Source organism: Poromitra crassiceps, assembly GCF_964638095.1.
Source record: "Poromitra crassiceps genome assembly, chromosome: 6".
In the NCBI taxonomy this organism is placed as follows: Eukaryota; Metazoa; Chordata; class Actinopteri; order Beryciformes; family Melamphaidae; genus Poromitra; species Poromitra crassiceps.
Window position 1 is genome coordinate 24068033 of NC_139627.1, and position 26381 is coordinate 24094413.

Below are 26381 nucleotides of genomic sequence, written 5' to 3' on the forward strand. Positions count from 1 at the left end.
CGCCCCTAACGACCAGAGGAGGCACCACATCAGCGACCAGGATATTGCATGTTTTGGTGTGGGGTTACTATATGAAGGAAACCCCTGGGGGGCATGGGGAGAACATGCAAACTCCACACAGAAAGGCCCTTTTGACGACCCCACCCGGGCGGCAGGCACTCGAGGACATGCGGACGGGCACGCACTCCTTCAGCGCTCACAGCGTCCCAGGTGGGAATTGAACCCAGGACCTTCTAGCTGTGAGGCGACAGCGCTTACCACTGCACCACCATGCCCCCTTTGTATTGTGTGGTTTTCTCTTAATGACCAATCCATATGAATTGGCGGCCATGGTTTAATTTCACAGCTGGAGGGCAGAACTGGTGTTGCTCCTTCAAATGCTGAACCTGGAAAGTCTTTTGATCCAGCTCTGGTTTGGAGAATGTTCAATTTGTGTGGAAGATAGGTCATTGATTCTCATCTCTGTAACGTTTGCTCTCCATTTGGCGTAGCTTTCTCAGCCGTATAATACTTTGCCTAGGTACCTGTTCTGGGTGGACTGCTGCGAGGCCCCTCACATTGGGCGTATCGGCATGGACGGCCGAGGGCAGGTGGTTCTCATCGACACAGAAATCTATAGCCCCACTGCTCTCACTATCGATTACACCAACAAGAGGCTGTACTGGGCAGACGATAACCACATCCTGTTTGCCAATATGGACGGCACCCAAAGACACAAAGGTGAGAATACATTGTTGTCAGTGTTGACAGACACCAGTTGAATGATTTTGAGGGCAGCCAACACGCCAAGTCAACTTTTTTTTACATATATTATTTTTAAAGACAGAACCTTCACACCTCAATAAGCTCTACTGGCCCTAAAATCTGCTTCATGAATTATTCATAAAGATCTAATAGACATCCCATCGATGGGTTAAACACTAATGATAGAATTGTGTGGGCTTATGAATGGCTAGTGTTACTACTGCATTACCAGTCGAACCAGTGATGGCTGGTATTGTTTTCACCTTGTGTGTGTGTGACATTAATAGGTATGGGGAATAAGCACCTAATAAATCACACGGGCGATGCGCACTCAGCAAAAACACATACAGTGTAGTACGCGTGCACATGTACAAGCACACAAACACGCTCGCACATGCAAGTCTGTGTGTGTGTGTGTGTGTGTGTGTCTGTGTCTGTCTGTGTCTGTCTGTGTGTGTGTGTGTCTCGTCATGACAAAATGTGGTCCTAGTTGAAGTGGGAACTACCGTAAATTTCGGACTATAAGCCGCGGCTTTTCCCCCGTTTTTTGGCCCTGCGGCTTATATAACGGTGCGGCTTATCTATAGATTTTTTCCAAAAAAAAAACGGAAATCTCTCTTTTTTAGCACTCTTTCTAACTATAAATCCACTTCTGTTTTAATTTCCTCTCTTGCCCTCTTTTCACCACACCGCGGACACTGTGTGCACTGTAAAAAAAAACACAGGTGGTGTTGTGTTATGTTGTTTTGTTGAAATGTTAATAAATGGGAGCTTCCTCAAACAGCCATCTCTTTCCCGACAATCCCCTCTGTGCATGAACCCTTACATATGGTAATTAAACATTAAAAAAAAAAAAAAAAAAAAAAAAACATTAAAACACCTGCGGCTTGGGACTTCCGGGTATGGCGACGAAGCAGCCAGCAGCATAAACGTGCGCTCTCAGGGTCTGAAAATTCCCCCAGTTTAAGACAATTAAGTGATTAGTTATTCGAAAATATGACGAACAAGGGGGACAAGCATATGGTGACAAGGAGTAATATACCTCAAACAAACGAGAAGGATGGAGATTCGATGCAAGAACCCGTGAAAGAAAAGCCAGCGGAAAACAGCGGAGAAAATGGCGGACAGCCACCTCCTCTAGACAGCGTGCTTGCTGCCATACACGCTGAAATTAAGGCTGTTCGCGCTGACGTGAAGATGGAATTAGCCAATTTTCGTGACACGATTAAAAAGGATATGAGGGAAGAGTTGGGAAACCTCAGAGAACAAGTGAACCAGAAATTAAGTGACATCGTAACGGAGATGAAAGACACAACGGGCAGGGTGGAAGAAGTTGAACACCGAGTGGATGAGGCTGAAAACTGGAGCGCCGCAGCTAAGGAAGTGATCTGCCATACTCTGCAAATCCAAGAAGACATGCAGGCTAAACTGACAGACATCGAGGCCCGTTCGCGTAGAAACAACTTACGCATACACGCAATCCCCGAGGGAGCGGAGGGAAATAACGTACAGGCGTTTCTGGAGAACTTTATTAAAACGGAGTTGTCGCTCCCAGATACAGCCCTTGGAATACAACGCTGCCACAGATCACTTGGACCTAAACCACCACAGGACGCCAACCCGAGATCCATGGTCATATACTTCCTGGAATATAGAATCAAAGAGCTTGTACTACACACGGCCTGGAAGAAGAAGGAGACCCACTTCAATGGCAAACGCGTCTTCTTCGACCAAGACTACCCGACAGAAACTCAAAAGAAAAGAAAGGAATATAATCCCATCAGAAAAGTCCTAAAAGAGAAGGGTCTACGATTCCAAACCCCACCCCCCGCAAAGCTTCGAGTCTTTTTTGACGAGGGTCCCATCACCTACAACACGGCAAGCGATGCGATGGAGGATCTGAAGAAGAGGGGACTGATCACAGACGGTGGCGAGAGCAGCAGCGGAGGCAGCTCTACCGGTCCCACACCTTTGCAGACGCTGAAGAAAAGCTCCTGGGAGAAGAGGGGACCAAAAACAAAATACCAGGACCAACGCCTCCATTCCGAGCGAGCTACGGGTTTACTCCAGAGATTCCGCCGAAACGATAATTGAAGGCTCCGTGAGTAAAGGGTTTACCAGTGACTATAATCTTTGATGACGTACGGACTTCCCACGGGAGTGTTTGATGGGTCCGGACGGACATAGACTATGCTACAGGTACACCTAATGGATCTGTTTAAAAAGGGCTGGCGTTGCATAAAGTCTATAGAGCATAACGTTTTCGTTATAGATACAGCTCAAACGATAATGAAGCTATTTTAAGTTCTTTTCACTGGTTTTTTGTTACTTACATGGGAAATATTAACTAGAGCATCACTTTTTTGTTACAGATACTGTTAAATTTATAATGAAGCTATTTTAATTTCTTTACAATGTTTATGGTTCCTAACATGGGGTAGGATACAGCTACAGCATCATTTTCTCAATATAGATACTGCTCAAATCAGAAAAGTAGCTGTGTCTTTTACTGTTTTACAATGTTCCTAATGTGGGGAAAAATACAGCTTCAGTAACCTTAGTTCACATACTGTTTAATTCATCTCAATGACTGGGCCATTTTGTCTGAGAGTCCAAATAGGCTACAGTAGGCTAGAACCCACTATTTGGTGTGTGCTGAATATACTCATTAGAGGATTATATCAGTTTGCACCCAGAGGGGCCCTCCACTAGCTGAAGGCTCCCCCTCTCTACTTAGAAGCTATTTGTTTCTTTTTTTTGGAAGTCGCTATTTGTTATATTTGTCAATTTAATGTTTTGTTTTGTTGCACAGACAGACGTTATTGTGTTGTGGTCTATGAGGGAGCTCATTATGGTTTTACAAAAGGTTTTTGAGAACAAATGTCACATCAGGAATATAGAGTGATCACTCTAAACGTTAATGGGTTGCATAATCCCATCAAAAGAAGTAAATTAATAACTAAAATGAAGAGGGAACAACAACATATTATTTTCTGGCAAGAGACTCACCTCTCTTCTAAAGAGCATGAGAAACTGAAAAACTTGGGATTTAAAAACACATTTTATTCTTCCTATAGAAAGGGACATGCCAGAGGTGTAGCAATATTAATCTCAAATAAAGTGACTTTCCAGCTCTCATCGCAGGTTGTGGACATGGAGGGACGGTATGTTCTGGTAAAAGGATTCCTCGATCATAAACAAGTAACACTCCTTAATGTCTACAGACCTCCCGGAAATGACAAAATGTTTATTAAAAAAATATTTGACATAATAACTGCAGAGTCCGCCGGTGTCCTGATCTGTGGAGGGGACTGGAATGTCCAACTACAACCCACCCTTGATTCGACTAACTTGATGAAAAAGACAAACACTGAGACATTGACAGTTAAAAAACTACTCAGAGAGGCCGGGATGATTGACATATGGAGGGAACTCCATCCAATGGAAAAGCAGTACACTTTTTTCTCCCACCCCCATGCTGTTCATTCAAGACTGGACTATTTTTTCATATTCAACACAGAGAGACATAGAATCATAGACTGTGATATAGGAGTTAAGGACATATCGGACCATGCAGGTGTATATTTAACCCTACATTTGGACAACAAAGCTAAAGAAACGACATGGAGACTCAATACTAGCCTCATTAATGACCCTCTGTTCAAGGAGTTCATTAAGGTGGAATTTAAAAACTACTTGGATCAGAACACTACTGAGGGAATTTCTCCTAGTACTTTATGGGATGCTGCTAAAGCAGTAATCAGAGGAAAAATTATAATGTGGTCATCTATAAAGAAAAAGGAAAAACAAAAACATTTAAAGGACTTACTGGAGGAACTAAAAAATTTAGAAACCAGACATATGGAACTCAATGACCCCCTCTTGCTGAGGCAAATAATTATAACTAAACAAAAAATAAACGAAATATATGACAAACAGGTGGAAATTAAGGTGAAATTTATTAAACAAAGGTATTACGAGAACGGTCCAAGAGCAAAGAAATTATTAGCTTGGCGGATACGTAGACAACAGGCCGAGAGATCCATTTACAAAGTTAAAGACCCCCATACTGGCACGATGTGTTACAAATTAGAAGAAATACAACAATCTTTTGAAAAATATTATAAAGACCTGTACACACAACCCGAAGGCGCTAATCCCTCATCCATTACTAAATTTCTTGATTCACTTGACTTACCATCAATCGGGATCGAAGGAAATGAAACAATGACACGCATGATAACACAAATGGAGATAGAAAATGCCATTGCAAGACTCAAAACAAGCAAAATGGCAGGAATGGACGGATATCCGGCGGAGTGGTATAAGACATTTAGTGACTTAATAACACCTACACTCTTGACGTGCTTCAACTACACGCTTAAGGGGGGAGAGATACCCATCTCTTGGAAACAAGCAATGATATCGGTAATTCCTAAAACTGGCAAAGACAAGACAGAATGTAGCTCCTATAGGCCGATATCAGTACTAAATATAGATTATAGACTATATGCCTCAATACTAATGAAAAGGCTTGAGAACATAATTCCAAATCTAATTGATGAAGACCAGACTGGATTCGTTAAAAACAGACAGACACAAGATAATGTGAGACGCACTTTACACCTGGTTGAACATATGAGCAATGGTATTGAAAAATCTATTGTTCTCAGCCTTGATGCCGAAAAGGCGTTTGACTCAGTCAGATGGGATTACCTGTATTTAGTATTGCAACGTTTTGGCTTCAACAGTGACGTAATTGAATGTCTGAAGTGTCTATACCACTCTCCCTCCGCCAGGGTTAAAATAAACGGCAGTCTTGCCAGAACTGTCATGCTTGAAAGGGGGTGTCGCCAGGGGTGTCCCTTAAGCCCCGCCCTCTTCGCACTATTTATCGAACCCCTCGCACAAGCAATTAGAGAAGATGTGGAAATAACAGGGATATTGGTCGGAGGAAAGGAATACAAAATATGCTTATATGCGGACGACGTTCTGTTGACCCTCACCAACCCAGACACAAGTCTACCTAAACTAATGTCCCGTCTAAAAGATTTTGGTCGATACTCAGGGTACAAATTGAACATGCAAAAAACACAAACATTCACATACAATTACTCTCCACACATAGAAATACAGAGACTATGTCATTTTAAATGGGAAAACAACACCATTAAATACTTAGGGGTCGTAATACCAAAAGACCTGTCCACCATCTACAAAGTTAATTTCCCCCCTATTACAAAGGAGATCTGCATTGATTTAAAAAGATGGGCCCTATTACCACTGGACATGCATAATCGAATAGATACAGTCAAAATGAACATTCTACCACGACTGCTCTTCCTTTTCCAATCACTCCCAATAGAAATACCCCCTCACCAGTTTAACGACTGGAGGAGAATGATCTCGGCATTCATATGGAGAGGTCAAAAGCCCAGGATTAAATTTAACACCTTACAGTTGTCCAAAGAAAAAGGGGGATTATCTCTCCCATGTCTAGAAGACTATTATAAGGCGGCTCAACTGAGATATTTGATTAATTGGTGCAACCCACTTTATAGCGCAAAATGGAAAGACTTGGATCAGAGTCAGTTACCTATACCGATTCAAGCACTGATAGGAGATAGAACTCTTTATTTAACTCACTCGATGAATCTGAATGATTGGACAAAAACTCCCTTGGATACTTGGTTTAAAGAATGCCGCAAACTAAAATTAGATAGGAATGCACGAATGCTCAGATGGGTGTTTCATGATAGAGATTTTAAACCTGCTCAGTTGGATGGGAGGTTTGGGCAATGGACTACTAGGGGTATTACGGCATACTGTTCCATTTCCTCCAGCAGTGGACTGGACAGCTTCCAACAGCTCTCAGACAAGTATGGTTTAGAAAAACAGGATCTTTACAGATACTTTCAGGTCAGGCACCACTTTGACAGAAATGTTAGAATTACCCAGGAAACTGAAATGAACTTGATTGAGTTACTCATTGAAGCTTATAAGTCCAACCCTCAGAAAAAACTGGTTGCCAGAATCTACTCATGTTTACAATCTTCCAAGACTCACTCCACAATGTATGTTAAATCAAAATGGGAGAAAGAAGCGAATATGTCTCTTACAGAGGAGGAGTGGTTTAATATATGTAAAACACAGGTACACACGTCAAGTTCGGGTCAATGGAGAGAATTTGTATGGAAAAATTTGATCAGGTTTTTTATCACCCCAAAGATAAAACAGAGACAGATTGGCAACACAGATCATGGTCACTGCTGGAGGAAATGTAACAACACCATGGCCGACCACTTTCATACTTTTTGGGACTGTGCTGTAATTCAACCATACTGGCTGGGAGTAGTAGCTGAGATAAACACAATAATGGGCCTAAGGCTTAACCACGATTTTAGTACAATTTACTTATGCAATATACCACACAAGCTCAATTCACATGATAGATACCTTCTCCACATACTGCTCGCAGCCAGTAAAAAAGCTATAACGAGGAAGTGGTTGAATGTAGAACCTCCAACGAGATCAGAGTGGATAGGGCTGGTAAAGGAAATTTACAAAATGGAAAGTCTGACCTTTTCTTTGAGATTATGCATGGACAAATTTGTCAACCACTGGATGAGATGGTCTCTGTATCTGGGTAGTTCAAAGGACCTCTGTGAGGGGTAACCTACAGGTGATCCAATCACTCTGTATACTGTGTTTTTGGTTTTGTTTTGTTTTATTTTTCCTCTCCCATTCTCTCCATGTGATAATTCCCATGGGATGTGATTATTGTCTCATATGCAACCCACAACAACTCTGTAAACTAGATGTGAAGAAGATGGATGTGCTCCTTCAAGACCTGTTATTATTTTATTTTATTTGAATTTGTAACAGTTCCTTCCACTGATGTCTGTCTTTGTTATGTGCACTGTACCTGTATGTCTGTTCTTTTGCACTTGCAAATGGAAAAACTGAATAAAAACAAAGTATAAAAAAAAAAAAAAAAACACCTGCGGCTTATAGTCCGGTGCGGCTTATATATGTAACAAACAGGCAATTTTGCTGCTGCGGCTTATACTCCGGTGCGGCTTATAGTGCGGAAATTACGGTACTTGCCAGGTCTGTTTGTCTGTCTGTGGACAGATTTTGCAAATGCAACAGCATCATAATGCACTGCACATAATGCAGTGATTAAATTTTACAGGTGTGTAGTTTACAGTACATCAAAATCAAGGCCGAGTTCAAAAATAGGCGTGATCCGAGCAAGGGGGCCGGCCGGCCCGCATTGCCCCCCCACACTTACGCCCCTGGCCCACATTCATTTTAAGTCGCGGCCATCGTGGCTGGTGTGATCCCATCGCAAGATCGACTCTAGTTTATTAATGCTGTTATTATGTGAAAATTGTCCACGATGTTTAAATTGGCCATGTTTGAAATCTAAAGCTTTCCAGGCATCGCCCCACAATTTTACGACGGTGATGGTAAATTAAATCAACATATAAAATTACCCCAAATGCCCTGACAAAATTGTTCCGTCCTGGATTTGACTGGAAATTTTTAACTGAATTAATGCAAATTTCCAAAGCAAGGTGTAACAGCCACTATTGTGCAATTACGGGGCGAAATCTGGCTCGTGAATTGAGTCAAATTGATTCAAATTGAATTAAAAGCTCCCCTGGGCCGCCCGTGGCCATTTGTCCCTCTTCCAGTGTCCTACGATCACATCCAAGGGGTGATGGCACTGACCTTGTTCGAGGACTTTGTCTACTGGACGGACGGGAAGTCAAAATCGCTGCGACGGGCCCACAAGACGACCGGGGCCCAAGGGATCGAGCTCCTCAACTCCTGGCAGGCCATCAAATCCATCAAGATCTACCATTCCCTGCGCCAGCCCGAAGGTACAAAGTCCATCTGGCACTGCACACCCACGCCGAGCCATGGTTACAGATCTCCTTTACAGTATTAGGAGGGAAATGGTGTGTGTAATACAGTTGGGTCACCCACTTACACGCTCCTCTCTGCCTCTCTGTGCAGTGCCCAAGCATCAGTGTCAGGTTGGGAATGGCGGATGCAGCCACCTGTGTCTCCTCTCCCCCGGTGGGGAACACAAGTGCGCCTGTCCCACTAATTTCTACCTGGCTGCCGACAACAAGACCTGCCTCTCCAACTGCACGTCCAGTCAGGTTAGCCACATTCCTCTTCCCTCCCAGTTGTATTTCCCCCCCATCCGGATCAGTTCTCTCCCCCTCTTCTCCCCCTAAAAGCGAGAGTCATTAGTTTCATTGCCTTCTTCTCTTCGTTGATCCGCTCTCGCACCCTATGCTCCCATGGTATTGCTCCCGTGAAGGCGGTGGCATAGCGCTTTCTACTTTCACTTTTGAAGAGCGCTTGCAGTTAAAACACAAAATCTAGTTTTCATGCAGACTCTGAATTTCCTGTTGCTTGTGTTCCGTTTGGCCCCCGATAGTTTCGCTGTGGGACGGATGAGTGCATCCCATTCTGGTGGAAGTGCGACACGGTGGATGACTGCGGGGATGGATCGGACGAACCTGCCGACTGCCGTGAGTTCCGTGTTATTCCAAGGTTGTCCTTATAATGGTGGAATACCAAATGAAGTCAAGTCCTATTTTAGTGTGCTCCAAGGGATATTCAAATTGCACTGTAACCTGAAAGGGCTGAAATCTCTGTCTTTGCTGCTTATAGAACTTTCACTTTGATGACCTAAAAAGACCAGATTGTTGTTTAGGTGTTAAACACTTGGTGGTATTTGCTGCTTCTCCTCCTCTTTCACACATACACTTAAGCAGTTGTAGTAGTAGTTTGAAGTGCATTAGTATTGAGATACTGTATGAATTCTCAGAAATAACTGGTTGTTTTCCTCGACACAGCGGAGTTCAAATGTCAGCCCGGGCGTTTTCAGTGTGGTACCGGCCTTTGTGCTCTTCCTCCTTTCATCTGTGATGGAGAGAATGACTGTGGTGACAACTCAGATGAAGCTAACTGTGGTAAGGATGGCAACTATATTGTTTTGTTTTTGTTTTTTTGTTTTTGTATGTCATTGCACTGCACTGTACATCCTATAGGTTCTCCTTCCTGTAGGCTACATGACTATTGCTGCTCATACTAACTACCCAGTTCTTCTTCAAGTCATTCCAAACAAACTGCAAACGGAAGACATCACTTGCGATCACGTGCACTAGAGGACTTTTCCCAGGAAGAACCAACTCGACACCGGGTGTTTAGAACAGCAAATGTGAACATTTTCATTAAGTGAATATACTGTAGGTTGAATTATTATTGTGTTGTAGAAATCTGTGAGAGACGATGAAAATTGATGTTTTTCCTGAAAATGTTGCAGATTATTATTATTATTTTTTTTTTTTGCTATTTAAATTTTTCAGAACAACACAAAAACGAACAAACTCAGATTCAGAAACATACATACACTCCACTGCGGTGCCACCAGTTACATACAGAGCTTATGTGCTTGTAAAAAATGTTCTGCGTGGTATGCGTGGGTATACAATTGTATTGTATGTGATTTTATATTTTTATTTTTATTTTTATAACCCATATGATGCGAGAAGCAGCTGCCCCCTGGTATTTTCACATGCTCGAATCTGGCCCCCATTCAAAAGAGTTTGTTCACCCCTGCGCATAGTCCAACACAAGTGGCGGCAATACTATTCCCTCTCACAATAATAGCTAAATAAACAGGTATGAATAAGCATAATAAAATTATGAAATTAGTGGCTCCATACATACTGTACGCAGTGGACCAAGCAGAAAATGGTTTATTTCAATCAAGCAACAGGATAATCATCTCGATCATCCTCCATCCTACAATACTAAAAGCCTTCAAATGCTCAGTGCAGTTCACATAGAGCTTACATTATCGACCGTTTTCTTTCATCAGACGCTCTTGAGCAGGTCAGACAACTTGTGGATGTTTCTTTTGGACTGTTTAATTCTCCTGCCCTCCCTCTGCTCCTGTCCAGAGACATACATCTGTCTGTCCGGCCAGTTCAAGTGCACCAGGAAGCAGAAATGCATCCCGCTCAACCTGCGTTGCAACGGCCAGGATGACTGCGGCGACGGCGAGGACGAGACAGACTGCCGTAAGGTTCTCCCCTATCACTGTCAGACCCCATTGTCTTTACTGCACTTTTACACTCGGAAGCTTATCGACTTATCCCCTTTGTGATGGCTCTGTTTCAGCGACTCAACAAAGCCCAAGATGGAAGTTATTATGTGACGTGTTTTTTCAGATGCAATCTAATGGGTTAAGATAAATCACCTTAAAAGTCTTTATTTGACTTGTCAAATCCATTTCAGAGTCAGACTATGCGGCACCATTGACAATGTGCCGCCGTGATTAAGTATTCCAGAGCCGAGCCTGGTTATAGCCTGTTCCTATGAAAGGGGATTAGATATCATTGAATCACAGGGAGAGAGGATGAGAACAGAATCTCATCTACAGTAACTCTTAACGATCACAATATGACATCTCCGACAAGTGTTTCACATGCCACATCATTTTTGTCTTGCGTGTGATTACGAGAGAGGGTGAGAGGGGAAGAGAAAAAGAGACGGAGAGACGCGAGATTTGTCTAATCTTTAATTAAGGTTAATTTAATTAAGGTGAAACTAATTACTTCGCCCCGTCTCCAGCATCACTGGATGTGGCTTTTGAATTAACTTTTCGAAAGTAAACTGCAATGCTCGAATTAAAATGCTATCTGATGTTTTGCAACAAACGGTTGTTTCATTCCTGCTACTTGGTCTTATGTGCAACAAAACTATACTCTAAAGGGATGCTGACGGTTTGGAAGAAATTCAGAGAAATTCCCCATCGGTTCTCATGTCAATGTATTTCCCTCTTGTAGCAAACTTCAAGTAGAAGTGATTTTGAACGTTGGTACCTTGGGTGATGATGTATGATAATGATATAACCCCAAGGTATGTTACTCTCTGTTATCTGTTGTTCCGCTAGAGGAGATTGGAGAATTGTGTTTTCCCCCCTCTCCATTCACTGTCATTATATGGAGGAACAGTGTGAAAATCACACTTGTAGCACATAAACAAATGCGAACAAAGCAGATTCTGACAAAAGAAAAAGCCATGCTGCTGAACTGTTTTGAAGTCAATCACTTTCTTTATGTTTGTTAAATATTTCAGTTTGAACAAGTGTAACACCGAAATCCGGCCAGAGGAAAATATCTAAATTTGGCAATGTGGGCAATGTTTCTCTGTTCTGTTTCAATTTTTGTCCCACTGATGATGTCATAAGTAATGTCATAAATCACTGATGATGTCATAAGTGATGTCATCAGTGATGTCACTTGAGCAATTGTGCGTTGTGACATCACTGAGGATGCCATCAGTAACAACATCAGCATTGTGACATCACTGATGTCGTCAGTGATGTCATAAGTCACTGACGATGTCATCGGTGATGTCATAAGTCACTGACGATGTCATCAGTGATGTCATAAGACTGATGGATGTAAACTTAAGGGGCACACACACACACACCATGTAAACTTAAGGGCAATAACATTTTGCGCGCCAGGCGAGGCCACGCAGCAGCCGAGCTGCGTATGCGAGCTGCAAGGCGGGCGAGGGCGCGCAGCAGGCGAGCCTAGGAATCGACACACACACACACACTAACCCTAACCCTAACACTTTTTTTTTCACCTAGTAACTATGTTACTACCAAAGTTCAACGTCACTTTAACTGTACGAATCCAAATGTCATAGCAGTTGATCATCAGTTGCATTGTCTTGTCCCCTCCTCCGTGTCTCTCTGCTCACAGCGGAAAGCACTTGTTCCCCGGAGCAGTTCCAGTGCAAGGCTTCCATGCACTGCATCTCCAAGCTGTGGGTGTGTGACGAGGACCCCGACTGTGCAGATGGCTCGGACGAGGCTAATTGCGGTGAGTTGCGGAAGCCACTTCATCATAAATCACACCAATACACTTGAGTCTGAGTAGGAAATGATTACATTTGACACTTGGCTTCATTCCGGTCCGACTCGCTCCCTGTCTTGCCTTATTCTCCATCCCTCTCTGCTTGTGTTGAGACTGAAGGACAGCTCTCCATAGTCACAAAGAGTTGATTGTATGAGTAGAGTATGGTTATCCGGCATTCATTCTGTGCAGCATTTTGCTCAGTCTAGCCTTTCAACATCCACGTTTTTAATCAAGATTAAAGATCCCATTTTCTCCCCAATTGCACATTGGCCAATTCCCCCTGCTGTCCCGGCCGTTGCTCCACCCCCTCTGCTGATCTGGGGAGAGTTGTAGACTAGCACATGCTCCCTCCGACATATGGGCAGGCGCCAGCCGCTTCTTTACACCTGACAGTGAGGAGTTTCACCGGTAGCATGTGGGAGGATCACGATATTTCCCCCAGTTCCCCTCCCCTCCGAACAGGCACCCCGACCAACCAGAGGAGGCGCTAGTGCAGCAACCAGGACCCATACCCTTAATCTGGATTCCCACCCGCAGACATGGCCAATTGTGCCTGTACTGTATGGACGGCCGACCAACGGGTAACACGGGGGCTCAAACCTGCGACCCTTGTGTTGGTAGGCAGGGAGTCTACCGCTGCACTACCCGGACGCCCTCAAAGCCATTTTGATGAGATCAGGTAAACCACCGTGTGTGCTTTTTAACCCCGCAAAATAAATCTAAGCCCTGCCCAACAATACTAGATGTGCTTGCCTTGCCTCCAAAAGTCAGCCGTCACTGTGAATGCAGAACCTTAGGAAAGTCCAGCACATAAAGAAATAGCAGGTGAGCTGAAATCACCGTCCTGCTGTGCAAACATGAATTGGACAAGCGTCTGATAAATGGGCCCACATGGATCTTGTATTAGCGAGATAGTTTTTTTCCTCCCCATTTCATCCCAGTGGCAATTATCTCAGTGATTGGCGAAACTGCTATTCCTTTTGAGGTTATCAATCAGAGATCAAATATTATGTCTTCACTCAAGAAAATGGTTGCATGCTGCCAGCCAGCTACTTCGTTGGCCATATTGTGAATGCTGTAGTTCTTCTTATCTTGGTCCGTTATCTCGAGCAGCTGCTCTAAATAAAAATGGATGTAACAACAAAGCTTTATGTAGCTTATTGATGCTTGATTTTAGCACCTCAAACAAAATCACACATCAAACAAAAATCATCAGCGGTGCTTGTCAGTGTTTACATTTCAAAATGTCTCTTCCAGAAAATGCTGCTTAAAGTCGAACTGAACCCGTTCGTCACGTGCGTCGCAGACTGAAAACATAATTTGTCTGAGATGACAAGTTGAGAGGCGGGTCATAGTATCATGTCGATGATTTGATTTGACAATGCTGTCGACTGGCTTTGGCATTGGCCAATCCTGGCGTGTTCCACCCCCAAATCGGGTGGGATTCAGCGTGTTGTGCTACGCGAGTGGGATCCGCGGAGTACCAGGCAGCCACTTGCTTCGTGCAGAGCGAGCGGACAATCCGATGCATGGGTGCTGCCCGCCCGCCTGGAATGTCCGAGGGTCGACCCCTGACAGCCACGCTCTTGGAGGCGCGCGCCATTATCGTTCTAAATGTTTGTTCATGTTTCTAACAATTGGCCAAGTTAGTAGTTAGTTTATGGGATACGAATTCTGCCAGATGACAGGCACTAGGCACCATTTTCTACTTCATTTGGAAGAGAAAATTATCCTGAAATGAAGATTTGATTGACAGCTGCATGTCGTGATATGATTGGTTGAAATTGGGTAGAAATTTGATAGTACTAGGTGACGTCAGCAAACTGTACATTACTGTTATCAATTAAATCTTGAAAAATGAACTTTTGATGTGAAAAAGTGTGAAAAACTAAAGAAATTCGATTTTTGTGATTTTTTTTTACATACATTATTAAATAGGTGCACTGCATACCCAGGTATTTGAACTAAAAGAAAAGAAAAGTCATTTTTGGGTTCAGCTCGACTTTAAGAGGAGATAATGCTGATTTTATGTCATCTTATTATTCACTTTCAATTAGCGCAGCCTTTCAAGGAGGTTTTGCTTGTTAAGTTTGGCGACGTAACGAGCTCAGACCGAGCATGGAATAAGAGCCTTTTACTGCGTCACATCTTTTATGTTACTGTGCAGTTTCCTAATGAGTCAGTGCCCCGTGTCGTCTCCTCCCGCTCTCAGCCGTCTCCACTGCTCGTCTCCTCCCGCTGGCGTGTCGGAGAGGGATCCAGCCAGAACCTGCCACCTTCCTCTTTTGATGCATCTCTTCCCTAACTGATAGCAGCGTTACCTTGGCCATTATCTCCCCAACGTCATCTGCCCTCAAACGACTTTTAAAAAGGGAAATCTTAGCGTGACTTTGAAAAGCCATTCTGAGGAATTCGGATCAAAGCACTGGTTCTTTTCATCTAGCGCTGTTTGTTTTTTGGTTGGATTTTCCCATTTTTCTCTCAATTTGTCATGGCCCCTTTCTAAGTGGTCCCAGTTATTGCTCCACCCCCTCTGCCTCTGGGGGGGTGTAGACTCTCACATGCCTCCTCCGATACATGTGGAGTCGCCAGCCGCTTCTTTTCACCTGACAGCGAGGAGTTTCACCGGTAGGACGTAGCGCGTGCAGGGGAACACCCTATTCCCCCTAGTTCCACTTCCTGTGAGCAGGCGCCCCCACCGACCAGAGGAGACGCTAGTGCAGTGACACATATCCGGATTCCCACCCACAGACACAGCCAATTTTGTCTGAAGAGACGCCCAGCTAAGCTGGTGGTATCAACGGGGGTGTGACCATGTGGCCCTCGTGTTGGTAGACAAGGGAATAGACCGTTACACCACCCGGGCATCCTGATTCTTTTTCAAAGCGACGCAGAGATTTTGAATAATTCTAACTCTAATGACCATTGATGACTATAAAGCCCAAGCTGTCAATTAACAGCTTTTTACATTTTGGAAATGAAATATCTCAGCTTTCAAAAGAGGAACATTTCACGCCCTCCTTTCTGGTCTTATATCAACTTTGTTTTTCTTTCGTTTATGATTACAACACTTTGGGCAGAGCAGTAGTTAATTGATGACAGCTTTTGCAAGTTGTTCACATGGAAATGGATTCACAAGCACCATGCATCTAGCTCATTCCTACAGCAAGCACAAAAGCGCTTCAGCTGATATGAAAGAACAAGCAAGACAAACATAATTCCTGCTTGACCATTTTTGTCATGTAGACAATACACTTGGGATATCTGATACGGAATAATAATTTTATCAGGCATTTTGAATCATTCTGACTATAATGACATGATGTTTAAAGTTACAACACAGTATCTAAGGTGCTGTAATAGTCTGCACTGCAGTAGATATTATAGATTGGTGCTGCAGCTACATTAGTGATGGTTACCTCGCTGAATGAATGAATAAATGGATGCTTTGTTGTCCTGAAGAGGCTGAGGGAACAGCAAAACTTTGTTCTTGCCATTAAACATCATCTTACGAAGCCAAAATCAAACTCAGCATTTGTGACCAATATGTTCTCAAATTCTGTTGGATGTATGAAAAACATAAAAAGTCAAATTTTGCCAACTTCATGTAGCATATTCTGCTGAGGATCATTGGTAGCGCAGTCAGGTATTTCATCTTATGGTGTGTTAGCCTCTGGAGTGCACACTGCGTTTTGAACTCTGTGTCAGACTTGCTCAGGGAAACCCTGAGGAAATGATGATTACACGTAGAAAATACGATAGTTAGCAGCAGACTATAAATATTCATGCTCTTTGAAGCCATTTTCCTCTGCGTTTGTTTGTTTGCTCCTGTTGAAAAAGATGAAAAGACCTGCGGACCTCATGAATTCCGCTGCGAGAATAACAACTGCATCCCGGACCACTGGAGGTGTGACAGCCAGAACGACTGTGGAGACAACTCAGACGAGCAGAACTGCAGTGAGTACCCGGCTCCTTCACTTCCTGTCAGTGCTGTTTGTTGGCTTAGACACACTTTTGACGTTCTACATGCACTTAGGCGAATTTGACCTCTTTGAAGATACCTGACTTTCTAATGCGCACCCCTACACCCTGTCTGTGGCTAAAGTTTCCCGCTGTCAAAGCGAGCCAAGTTAAACTCACCTCTCCCTTTTCACCCGCTACCATTATCTGTAGCCTGATATCAGACTGCTCGTTACACTGCATTTCCATCTTCTAGTCTGACATTGCCTCCACTCTAACTGATTTCCATGAGGGGAATCCCCCGGGGGAATTCCATTTTCCCTAACCAATCACTAGAGATCAACGTATCGGCCTGAATCTAATCCAGTTGGGAGAATGCACAATGCAATTGACAACGGGAAACAGCTTCACAACGGCATAAGTCTGATTGGCTTATTGGAAGGTCTGGACCCAGGCAACATTATCTGTGCTGTTTATTGATGCTGATTGGCTTATTGGAAGGTCTGGACCCAGGCAACATTATCTGTGCTGTTTCTCTGAGAAGAATTCAATGCTCAGGCTCCTGAGCTGCTGATATCAGCTCCTCCCTGTAATTTCCCAGCTCGCGCTCCCTTTTGTTTAGATATTCATCATCACTTTTACAATAGAACTTTTTTTATTTGCCCATGAAATGGCACCGTTAACCTAGCAAAGATATTTTTTTTCTTTTGTGTGTGTGTGCGTACACACACACACACACACACACACACACACACACACACACACACACACACAGGCTTGCATGTGCGAGCGTGTTTGTGTGCTTGTACATGTGCGCGCGTACTACACTGTATGTGTTTTTGCTGAGTGCGCATCGCCCGTGTGATTTATTAGGTGCTTATTCCCCACACCTATTAATGTCACTTAAAATGCAAATAAAGGCCAGTCAAGTGTTGGATGGTGAAGAATTAAGCAGGTGGGCAGACAGTGGAGAGGCTGCAAATCGGATTGTGCTGCAATGCCTGCTGGGAGCCTCCGTCGCAGCACAGCTCATAGCACACACACCCTGAGTTAGCTAACAGTCCATGATAACAAGGGGAGGGCCCAGGCACTGGATCTAATGCAGCTGTTTAAATACGGCCTAATATTGTCCTCAGGGACACAGACTTGCTCTAAATGGGTGCAATGACGGTTGCCAGTTTTTTGGCTTTAGGGAGTATGCTATCCCCTCCTTTGTGAGAGCAGTTATGAATGTATTTACATCCTGAGCAGCGGGCTTGCCAGTTACTCCAGTTCCAATACAAAATGGCTGTAATTAGCTAACAAATTGTTATTGCCAAGGCATTAGCATGTGATTCTATACACAGAGCTTCTGGCTAATAACTGTATCTAGGGCTTTCTGTGTGTTGTGTATTATGCTGGAAACACAATCAGGTTGGCATGATTTTGTATATTTTGTGTTTTTCCCGACTCAGAGCCAGTTACCTGTAACCACAAGGATTTCGCTTGTGCTAACGGAGACTGCATCTCTTCCCGATTCCGCTGTGATGGAGACTACGACTGCTTGGATAACTCAGACGAGGCCAGTGTTTGGAAAATGTTTACAACAGTCTTCTATGCAATACCTTTTTTGGGCCACATTTTCAGTATGTGCTTATTGGAAGCTCTTTTTACAGTTCAGTAACCTTTTCTCTACACTACAAGCACCCAAAAGAGAAAGCAGAAAGATAACTCGAGCACTATAGCCAAAATAATTGAAATTTGAAATTTGTTTTTATTTAACCCATTTTTAACCAGGTTAGTCCCATTGAGATCAACAGGAACATAGAGCAGCAATAAAGCAGCAATACAAAAAAGTGCTGAAATGATTAAAACTTAAAATAGCCTACCTACGGACATAGACACGTGGCGAGAGTGCCAGTATCCAATACATGTAGAAGTACAAAATACAAATACCAAGACCAGGGCCCCTATTCTCCCACAGGCCTTCGGCGCTAAAACGGGCCTTCGGCGCTAAAAAACGTGCCTTGCGCCTGTCTCGGGAAGATATCAACATGGCTTTAGGCTGGTAAATGCGCTTTACGCTGAATGGGCGTGGCACACTCCCTGAATGGGCGAGAATGGGCGTTTCGGCCTTAAATGCCGGCCTAATGATATCTTCCCACCTGGCGTAAATTTAGCGCTTTGCGCTTTTGAAAACCAGGCCTATTCAGTGTGCCAGTTGAGCGGGGCGCTCCTCTGCCTCTCCCCTGTCACCCTTCTCTGTCTCTCTCTGAAACCAGAACTATTCAGTGCACCAGTTGCAAGGAGCGCTCCTCTGCCTCTTCTCTGTCACCCTTCTCTGTCTCTCTCTGACTCCCTCGCTCAGACAGACACAACACACATCCCATAGGAAAAAGAAGTTGTAAGTTCACTGCGTGTGAAATCCCAGCATGCATTGTGCTACTCCATTTCGCTACTAAATAGCAACCAAATGAGCCGAAATAGATATAAAGGTAGATCTAAATAATGTGTAATGGTAACACAACCTACAATTGTAGAACATTTCAATATTGGACCAAATAAAACATCGAAATGAAAACACCACCCTATGTGAAACATATATGTCATCCTGGGCCTATATATATCCCTCGTCGATTTAACGTGATTTAGATAAGTGACAGCATAATGCGCTTCTACTGTCATGTCCTACTGTGATGTCCGCTCCAATAAATTGGCTCTACTTCACATTTTAGTTTTACAATAAAAACACATTTATGCAATGACTTTACATAATGTAGGGTATATTTATGTGCATCATCCTACCTGCAGCAGGGGAGAGAAAACGATATCTTTCTGGACAAACTTTCACCAATCTAATTAATCTCATCATATAGGGATAGGCTATATTTTTCTAGCTGATGCATTTAGAACATTCTTTTCACTTTGATCTTGCTATAGTGTAGCGTATTTACATGCTTGCAGTATTTAAACTGCAGTTAGATTGGTTTGAGAAGCATAATAATATGGAATAATAGCCTATATATGGAGACAGACAGACGGGATGAAGGGGGGGGGGGGGGCAGAGCGATTGGCTTTGTCTGGTTTTACCGGATTTCTCCTGGAATTGGAGCTTAAAAGGCAAGCTTGGGATTGGTTTACTGCACTTCTCCAATGAGCAGACTGTGCATAATTTTACGCTTAAAAGGCGTGGTTGTAATGCTTAAGGCTGCGTGTAGCGCCGATACCAAAATATCGAGTGCGCTGGTCCACGCCCATTACTCTGGGCTGCGTCTGGCGTTGGGCGCAGTTCATAGGCCGATGCAACGATAGAGCCCCTGGTCTACAGTATAAGACAGCAAATATCACCGTGATGAGTTCTCGCATCTTCAAGTACATTAGTGCATGAAATACCCTGTATTAATTTGCTCTTGGAAATGCTAATCCCACCAGCAATACAAAGAATGTTCATTGCATACATTAATATGCCTGAATATTTGAATGTGTAAAGCTTGAAAATTGGCATTATGATTTTCTGACTGTAAATACCTACCTGAACCAATGATGTACTGTAGAAAATAATAATAATTTTCACTCTTCAAATTTGAAAAGAAATTAACTTAAATGCACATTTATCTAGCATTGCATGGAGGTAAAGACATTTTTGAATGATTCATGGTGGGGGGGGGGGGGGGGGGGTATCTGTAGAAATGGTTCACTGTACAATGCATAATTCAAGGACAAAGACTTGTTATTACGATTCATTATTCTGGCTAATTTATTGCTCTGTTAAACATTTGCACACCGATTTTTATATACTGTATAATCCCTCTCCATGCGTAACAATGCAACCCTAATTAACCCTTTATTATGTCTCTCCCCAGTGCCAGCTTTCTGGGTCAGTGCAGTCAAATAGTTTCCGGAAAGGAAGTTGCCATTTAATAACCATTAAAATCCATAATGGTTATTCACTATCCACAATGGCCAACATGGATTGTTATTACCCAATCATTATACGTATTATTATTCAAATCCCGGGTTTCTCAGGTAGAAACAACTTGATGCTTTTATACCGCTACAAATGTCCTATACTGTTTATTCTAATACATTTACACATTTACCACAAGCAAATAGCACTGATGGAAAGGGTTTACTAGCTTCCAAAATGTGATCAGTTACTAAAACAATAAGAAAAAAACGCAAAGCATGACAACCCGTTTAACACTGTAAAGCACTGTACAAAAGCAAGTAAAGCAAGTACATTACTTTACATTACTTTGCATTTGATACTCCACCCCCTCCCCCCAGATTTTTTTTATCCCCCATTAGTGCTAATTTAATTTATTTATCCTGGTTGCTGCTCCACCCTCTGCCGATCTGGGGAGAGCCGAAACTGGCTCCATGCTTCGTCCGAGACATGGGCAGTAGCCAGCTGCTTCTTTTCACCTGACAGGGGAAGCTTCACCGGTAGGACATAGCACGTGGGAGGGTCACGCTATTCCAACGAGTTCCCCTCCCTCCGAACAGGCGCCCCGAACGACCAGAGGAGGCACCACTTAAGCGACCAGGATATTGCATGTTTTGGTGAGGGGTTCCTATATGAAGGAAACCCCCAGGGGGGCATGGGGAGAACATGCAAACTCCACACAGAGAGGCCCTTTTGACGACCCCACCTGGGCAGTGGGCACTCGAGGACATGCGGATAGGCACGCACTCCTTCAGCGCTCGGTGGGAATCGAACCCAGGACCTTCTAGCTGTGAGGCGACAGCGCTACCACTGCGCCACCGTGCCCCCCTTGCATTTGATACTTAAGTAGATTTCATAGCTGTTGTTCAACACTTTTTTTTTATTTCAGTCATCTCAGTTTGTTTGAGTCATTTTGAATAGAGGACTCCAACAAAAACAACTCTGCCAATGACCCTGGGCTGGATAACTGAGTGTGATTCTGGCGGTGATGTCCACTGCTAGTGAGATTAATTAGTTTTCCTGTGTCTTTACAGAAGGACTGCGAGGTGCGCTGTGCAGATGACCAGTTCCGCTGTCACAACAACCTCTGCATATCGGTGAAGTGGCTGTGTGACGGCCAAGAGGACTGCAAGACGGGGGAAGATGAGAAAAACTGCCAAGGAACAGGTGCCAAATCCAAGGTCTTCCAGGTCGTACAAACACATGGAATGAACTCAAAACTGAACAGGGAAAATAAATACAATTCCTGAGCACCACAGTTGATAGAATCTTGTCAGTTTTCCGGTCTTGTGTATGGGAGAGCGGGGCTAGTTGTCACATGGGCAAGTTGTCTTAGTTGCTTTATTTATTAAACTAAATATTTTAAAGCCAAAAGGCCAAGTTCACTTTCTTATACGGTAAGGGGTTACATGTTGGGGGGGGGGGGGACACAGTCTAAGTCAAACCACTCTAACATACGAACAATGTTGATACCTAAAACTAAATAATGAAATATATATATATATATATAGTGTTTTTCTTATTTGTTAAATATTATTTCTTTAATTAATTAATTAATAAATTTTATCTCGCCAGAAAAATATAAATTGTATCTCAGTAGTAAGGCCCTGCTGGGAAATATGCCAATGAGGGAAAAGTGTGACAACATGCCCCATGTCCCCTAGTGAAGAATATTTTTTTCCGGTGCTCAACCGTGGTGTTAATGGGATTAAAAAAATATAAGCCCTTTTGTGAACTGCAAGTGACTCAATCTAAGAGTGGGTTTGGCCGTAGGCAGGGTCATTACAGGTGAGGTGTATAGCCGGCCTGCTGCTGGTCAGAGCAGGGTCATTACAGGTGAGGTGTATAGCCGGCCTGCTGCTGGTCAGAGCAGGGTCATTACAGGTGAGGTGTATAGCCGGCCTCCTGCTGGTCAGAGCAGGGTCATTACAGGTGAGGTGTATAGCCTGCCTGCTGCTGGTCAGAGCAGGGTCATTACAGGTGAGGTGTATAGCCTGCCTGCTGCTGGTCAGAGCAGGGTCATTACAGGTGAGGTGTATAGCCGGCCTGCTGCTGGTCAGAGCAGGGTCATTACAGGTGAGGGGCTCTATTTTGCCACTGGCCTTAGGCGCTAAACTGGCCTTAAATGCAAAAAACATGATTTACGCCTGCTTACTGCTATCGTCCCGCATCAGTTTGGGCTGTTGGGAAGATACCGTCATGTTTTTACGCCCCGAAATGCACTTTACGCTGAAGAGGCGTGGCGCAGTGCCAGAATAGCCAGAAAGGGCGTTTCGGCCTTAAAGGCCGGCTTTTCCGTGGGGGATATGAATATATATTAAATCTCACGCCCCTAAGGTTTTCAAATCCGTTGACATTTTTGAAATTGGTTGTTTACAGCCTGATATATCACCAGAAATCCACTCTGTGTGTGTGTGGGGGGGGGGGGGTGGTGGGGGGGAGGTGCGGGGACTCGAAATACTACATTTCCCACAATGCACTGGGCTCGCGTGGCCTTCGTTTCCATGCCCACCCCTCAGGCGTTTGGCTGATATCAAACTCCAGTAGGTGGACCGCCATAAAACTCAAAGAAGAAGAAGAAGAAGGCTTCGACAATAATACATGGAGAGAAGAAGAAATAAATCGAAAATAAATCGAAAATAAATTGCCTCCAAATTGCACCAAATTTAAACTGAAGTATATATGTCGGGAGATGTCTTCATAAAAAAAAATTCATGCATTTTAAGGCATTTTCGTAGGAGTTACGCGCATCTGATGTTGTAACTATTTTCTGTAAAAATGTGTAAAAACAGGTACATTGCTCAGCGTTGATTTCGTTACTTCAACCCACCTACTACTAGATGTAAAATTTGACGAGCTTTCCAATGCCGCCAGTCACGTGTCTGTCCGTGCTTCCGTTCCCGAGAAAATCGTCTCTTTGCAAGGAGCTATGGAAAGCTAACCTAGCTACAGCAGGCTAGGTGGTCGAAAAAGATGGCTGCCTTTTTGTTTTTCTTCAGACCTCTGAAGGGGCGTGGAGGACCTCTAGAGGCGGGACCATGGCTCACAACAGTTGTAGTTCATAGGTGCACGACTTCTGCAAGGCGGACTTGGGCCAGATGATGCGAAACGCGTCGGCTGGCCCAAAAAATATGTGAGAGATGCTTGATATCTCTGGGAGTGAAGCTCCAATTTCAAAAATTTCAACGGATTCGAAAACCGTAGGGGCGTGAGATTTAATATATATTCATATCCCCCACGGAAAAGCCGTCCTTTAAATACCAGCCTAGAGCGATCTTCCCAACGGGCGTTAATTTTGCGGTTAACGCTTTTCAAAACCAGGCCTTATTCAGTGCGCCGGGGATATAGCCAGTAACCTAGGTCTAGCTACTGCAAAAGTTAACTTGAAAATTCGATGTCTGGTTTTGTCATGAGTAGCCTACAGCTGAAGTCCCTCTCGCCATCAAGCAGACAGTGATGGAAGCATGTGTCTTCATGTGCGCCAAGGGGAAAATGACAGAGTAAATTGGTGGCATTCAATGTATATTATATTAGTAGAAACAAAAAAAAAATTGATTAATAAAATGGCTGTTGGTGGAACTCAACTTCAAATAGAGCAGCATCACTCAGCACAGCTCAGTACGCTGCGTAATTACGCACACAGTAGCCCCGCAGCAGAGATGCAGGTGTTTAGGCTATGATCTGTGATGCGCTGAGATGTCCAAATTGGCATGGAGAGATGACAGCATGCAGCCGCAACCGGACTGGAGTGGCTCCGTGGATCGGGAGCTTGGAAGGGAAGAATGTGATTGGTTTACTGGAGATCACCAATGGCCACACTTGTGAATAATTCTACGCTTGAAAAGGCGTGGTTAAATGGTTACGCCACGCTCTGGCTTTTAGCGACATGGAAAAATTAGGGAAAGCCGTGACCATGCCCACTAATAGCGCTGCGCCCAGCCATAAACGCAAATTTAAGGCCAGGGGGAAAATAGAGCCCGAGGTGTATAGCCGGCCTGCTGCTGGTCAGAGCAGGGTCATTACAGTGAGGTGTACAGTATAGCCGGCCTGCTGCTGGTCAGATCTGCTCTGATGAGTTTTAGAGCTGATGATTGACCAAGTGGTTTGGAGTGGCCACTGAAGCGCTTTGCAGTAGCACGCAGTGCGCTCTGCTGGAAGACATCATATTTAGAAGTGACAAGGTCCAACTAGTTCTCTCCATGCGCCACATTGGCAGCTTGCAATGCCTTGGTGTAGGAGCTCATTCATGAAACGGAAAACGGGAAAACTGAGTGACCCGTAGGCAAGAAGAGAGGCTTTGTTACAGACTGCATCATGTGCATGTTTTTGTTGTCACAGCCGAGCTGATTTGATATGCATTTCCTCAGTGGTCCCTTCGTGTTCCTTGAACGAATACGTTTGTGCCAGTGGAGGGTGTGTCTCAGCCAGCCTGCGGTGTGACGGACACAACAACTGTCTGGACGGCTCGGACGAGGTCAGTACTGCCTTCAGGACTCCATGCACCAAAAAATCATATCTCAGTATTTTCTACGAGATGGGCTAAATGTTCAGTTCTAAGTCAAAGCCACACGTAGGGCTGGTCGATATCACAATATTTTTTGCCAATTACTTTGATATCGATATCGCAACAATATTGGTGCTTTCACAAAATATTTACACAATACGATAAAAAAAAAAAAATCATAAGTAATGTGGATATAATGACTAAGTAGGTAAAGGCAAATGATAGAACAACTAACAGGCTGGTAAGTGCAGAAAATTACATCACGTTACTGTAATGCAACCTAGAACCAGGAAAAGATTACACTTACAGTATTCCATATCACAATATTATGATATCCAAAATCTAAGACGATATCTGGTCTCATGTCACAATATCGATATAATATCAATATATTGCCCAGCCCTAACTCCATACACTGCATTTACACTGACCTCGTTCCCCATGTTTCCAAATTCAGCCGGTATACAGTGGGCCATATCGTACGCCCACTGCAAGGGCGAGGGCAAGCGTTATCTTTGTTAGTTTCTAGCACTCAAAATCTCCCTTTTCTCTTTTAATTGCCACTGAGTCAGTACATCAAAGCACGTGTTTCAGCGCCCCAGTGGTCATTAAAAGAAGAAGAAAAAGGGCGATTTTGAGTGCTATGTAGAAACTAGTAAAGATAACACTTGCCCTTGCACTTGCACTATGTGTAAGATATGGCCCAGTGTCTTTTAAGCAGTGCGGCTTCTCAATGGCTGCAGCGTGTTCAGCCCAGGATCAAACATGAATCACTTGCCGTCTTGTGAGTGTGTTTTGCTGATTGACCGTGCGTGCATGTGTGTGAGTGTGTTTTGCTGATTGACCGTGCGTGTGTGTGAGTGTGTTTTGCTGATTGACCGTGCGTGTGTGTGAGTGTGTTTTGCTGATTGACCGTGCGTGTGTGTGCGCGTGTGTGTGAGTGTGTTTTGCTGATTGACCATGCGTGCATGTGTGTGATGTGTTTTGCTGATCGACTGTGTGTGTGCGCTGGCAGATTGGCTGTGTGAAGGAGTGCAGACAGGATGAGTTCTTGTGCCTGAATCGGGCCCACTGCATCCCGCGGCGCTGGCGCTGCGACGACGTGTTCGACTGCGTGGACCACAGCGACGAGGAGAAGTGCAGTCAGGGTAGGAGTGGCTCTCTCCCACTTATACTGTATTACACGTGTGGGCTAATGCCAGTGGATCGGATTGGATTGGATTTATTTAACAATTATAAAAAAGATATGCATACATCTGCAGAGCAGGAATACATACTGCAAGTG

The 26381-nt window shown here is 43.9% G+C and overlaps 1 protein-coding gene across 1 annotated transcript in view; it reads left to right on the plus strand.

Moving 5' to 3' along the window:
- The window catches only part of lrp1bb (low density lipoprotein receptor-related protein 1Bb), a gene marked incomplete at its 5' end in the record, with an annotated part of 421412 nt that overhangs the window by 357485 nt on the left and 37546 nt on the right, over positions 1 to 26381 (plus strand). Inside the window, 12 exons of the mRNA XM_083638437.1 lie at positions 521 to 720; positions 8445 to 8633; positions 8770 to 8918; positions 9203 to 9296; positions 9624 to 9740; positions 10734 to 10853; positions 12552 to 12671; positions 16548 to 16664; positions 18122 to 18228; positions 21627 to 21759; positions 24960 to 25066; positions 26112 to 26244. Of these exons, the coding sequence (XP_083494563.1) occupies positions 521 to 720; positions 8445 to 8633; positions 8770 to 8918; positions 9203 to 9296; positions 9624 to 9740; positions 10734 to 10853; positions 12552 to 12671; positions 16548 to 16664; positions 18122 to 18228; positions 21627 to 21759; positions 24960 to 25066; positions 26112 to 26244 (1586 nt within the window). The remainder of the gene's footprint in view (positions 1 to 520; positions 721 to 8444; positions 8634 to 8769; positions 8919 to 9202; positions 9297 to 9623; positions 9741 to 10733; positions 10854 to 12551; positions 12672 to 16547; positions 16665 to 18121; positions 18229 to 21626; positions 21760 to 24959; positions 25067 to 26111; positions 26245 to 26381) is intronic.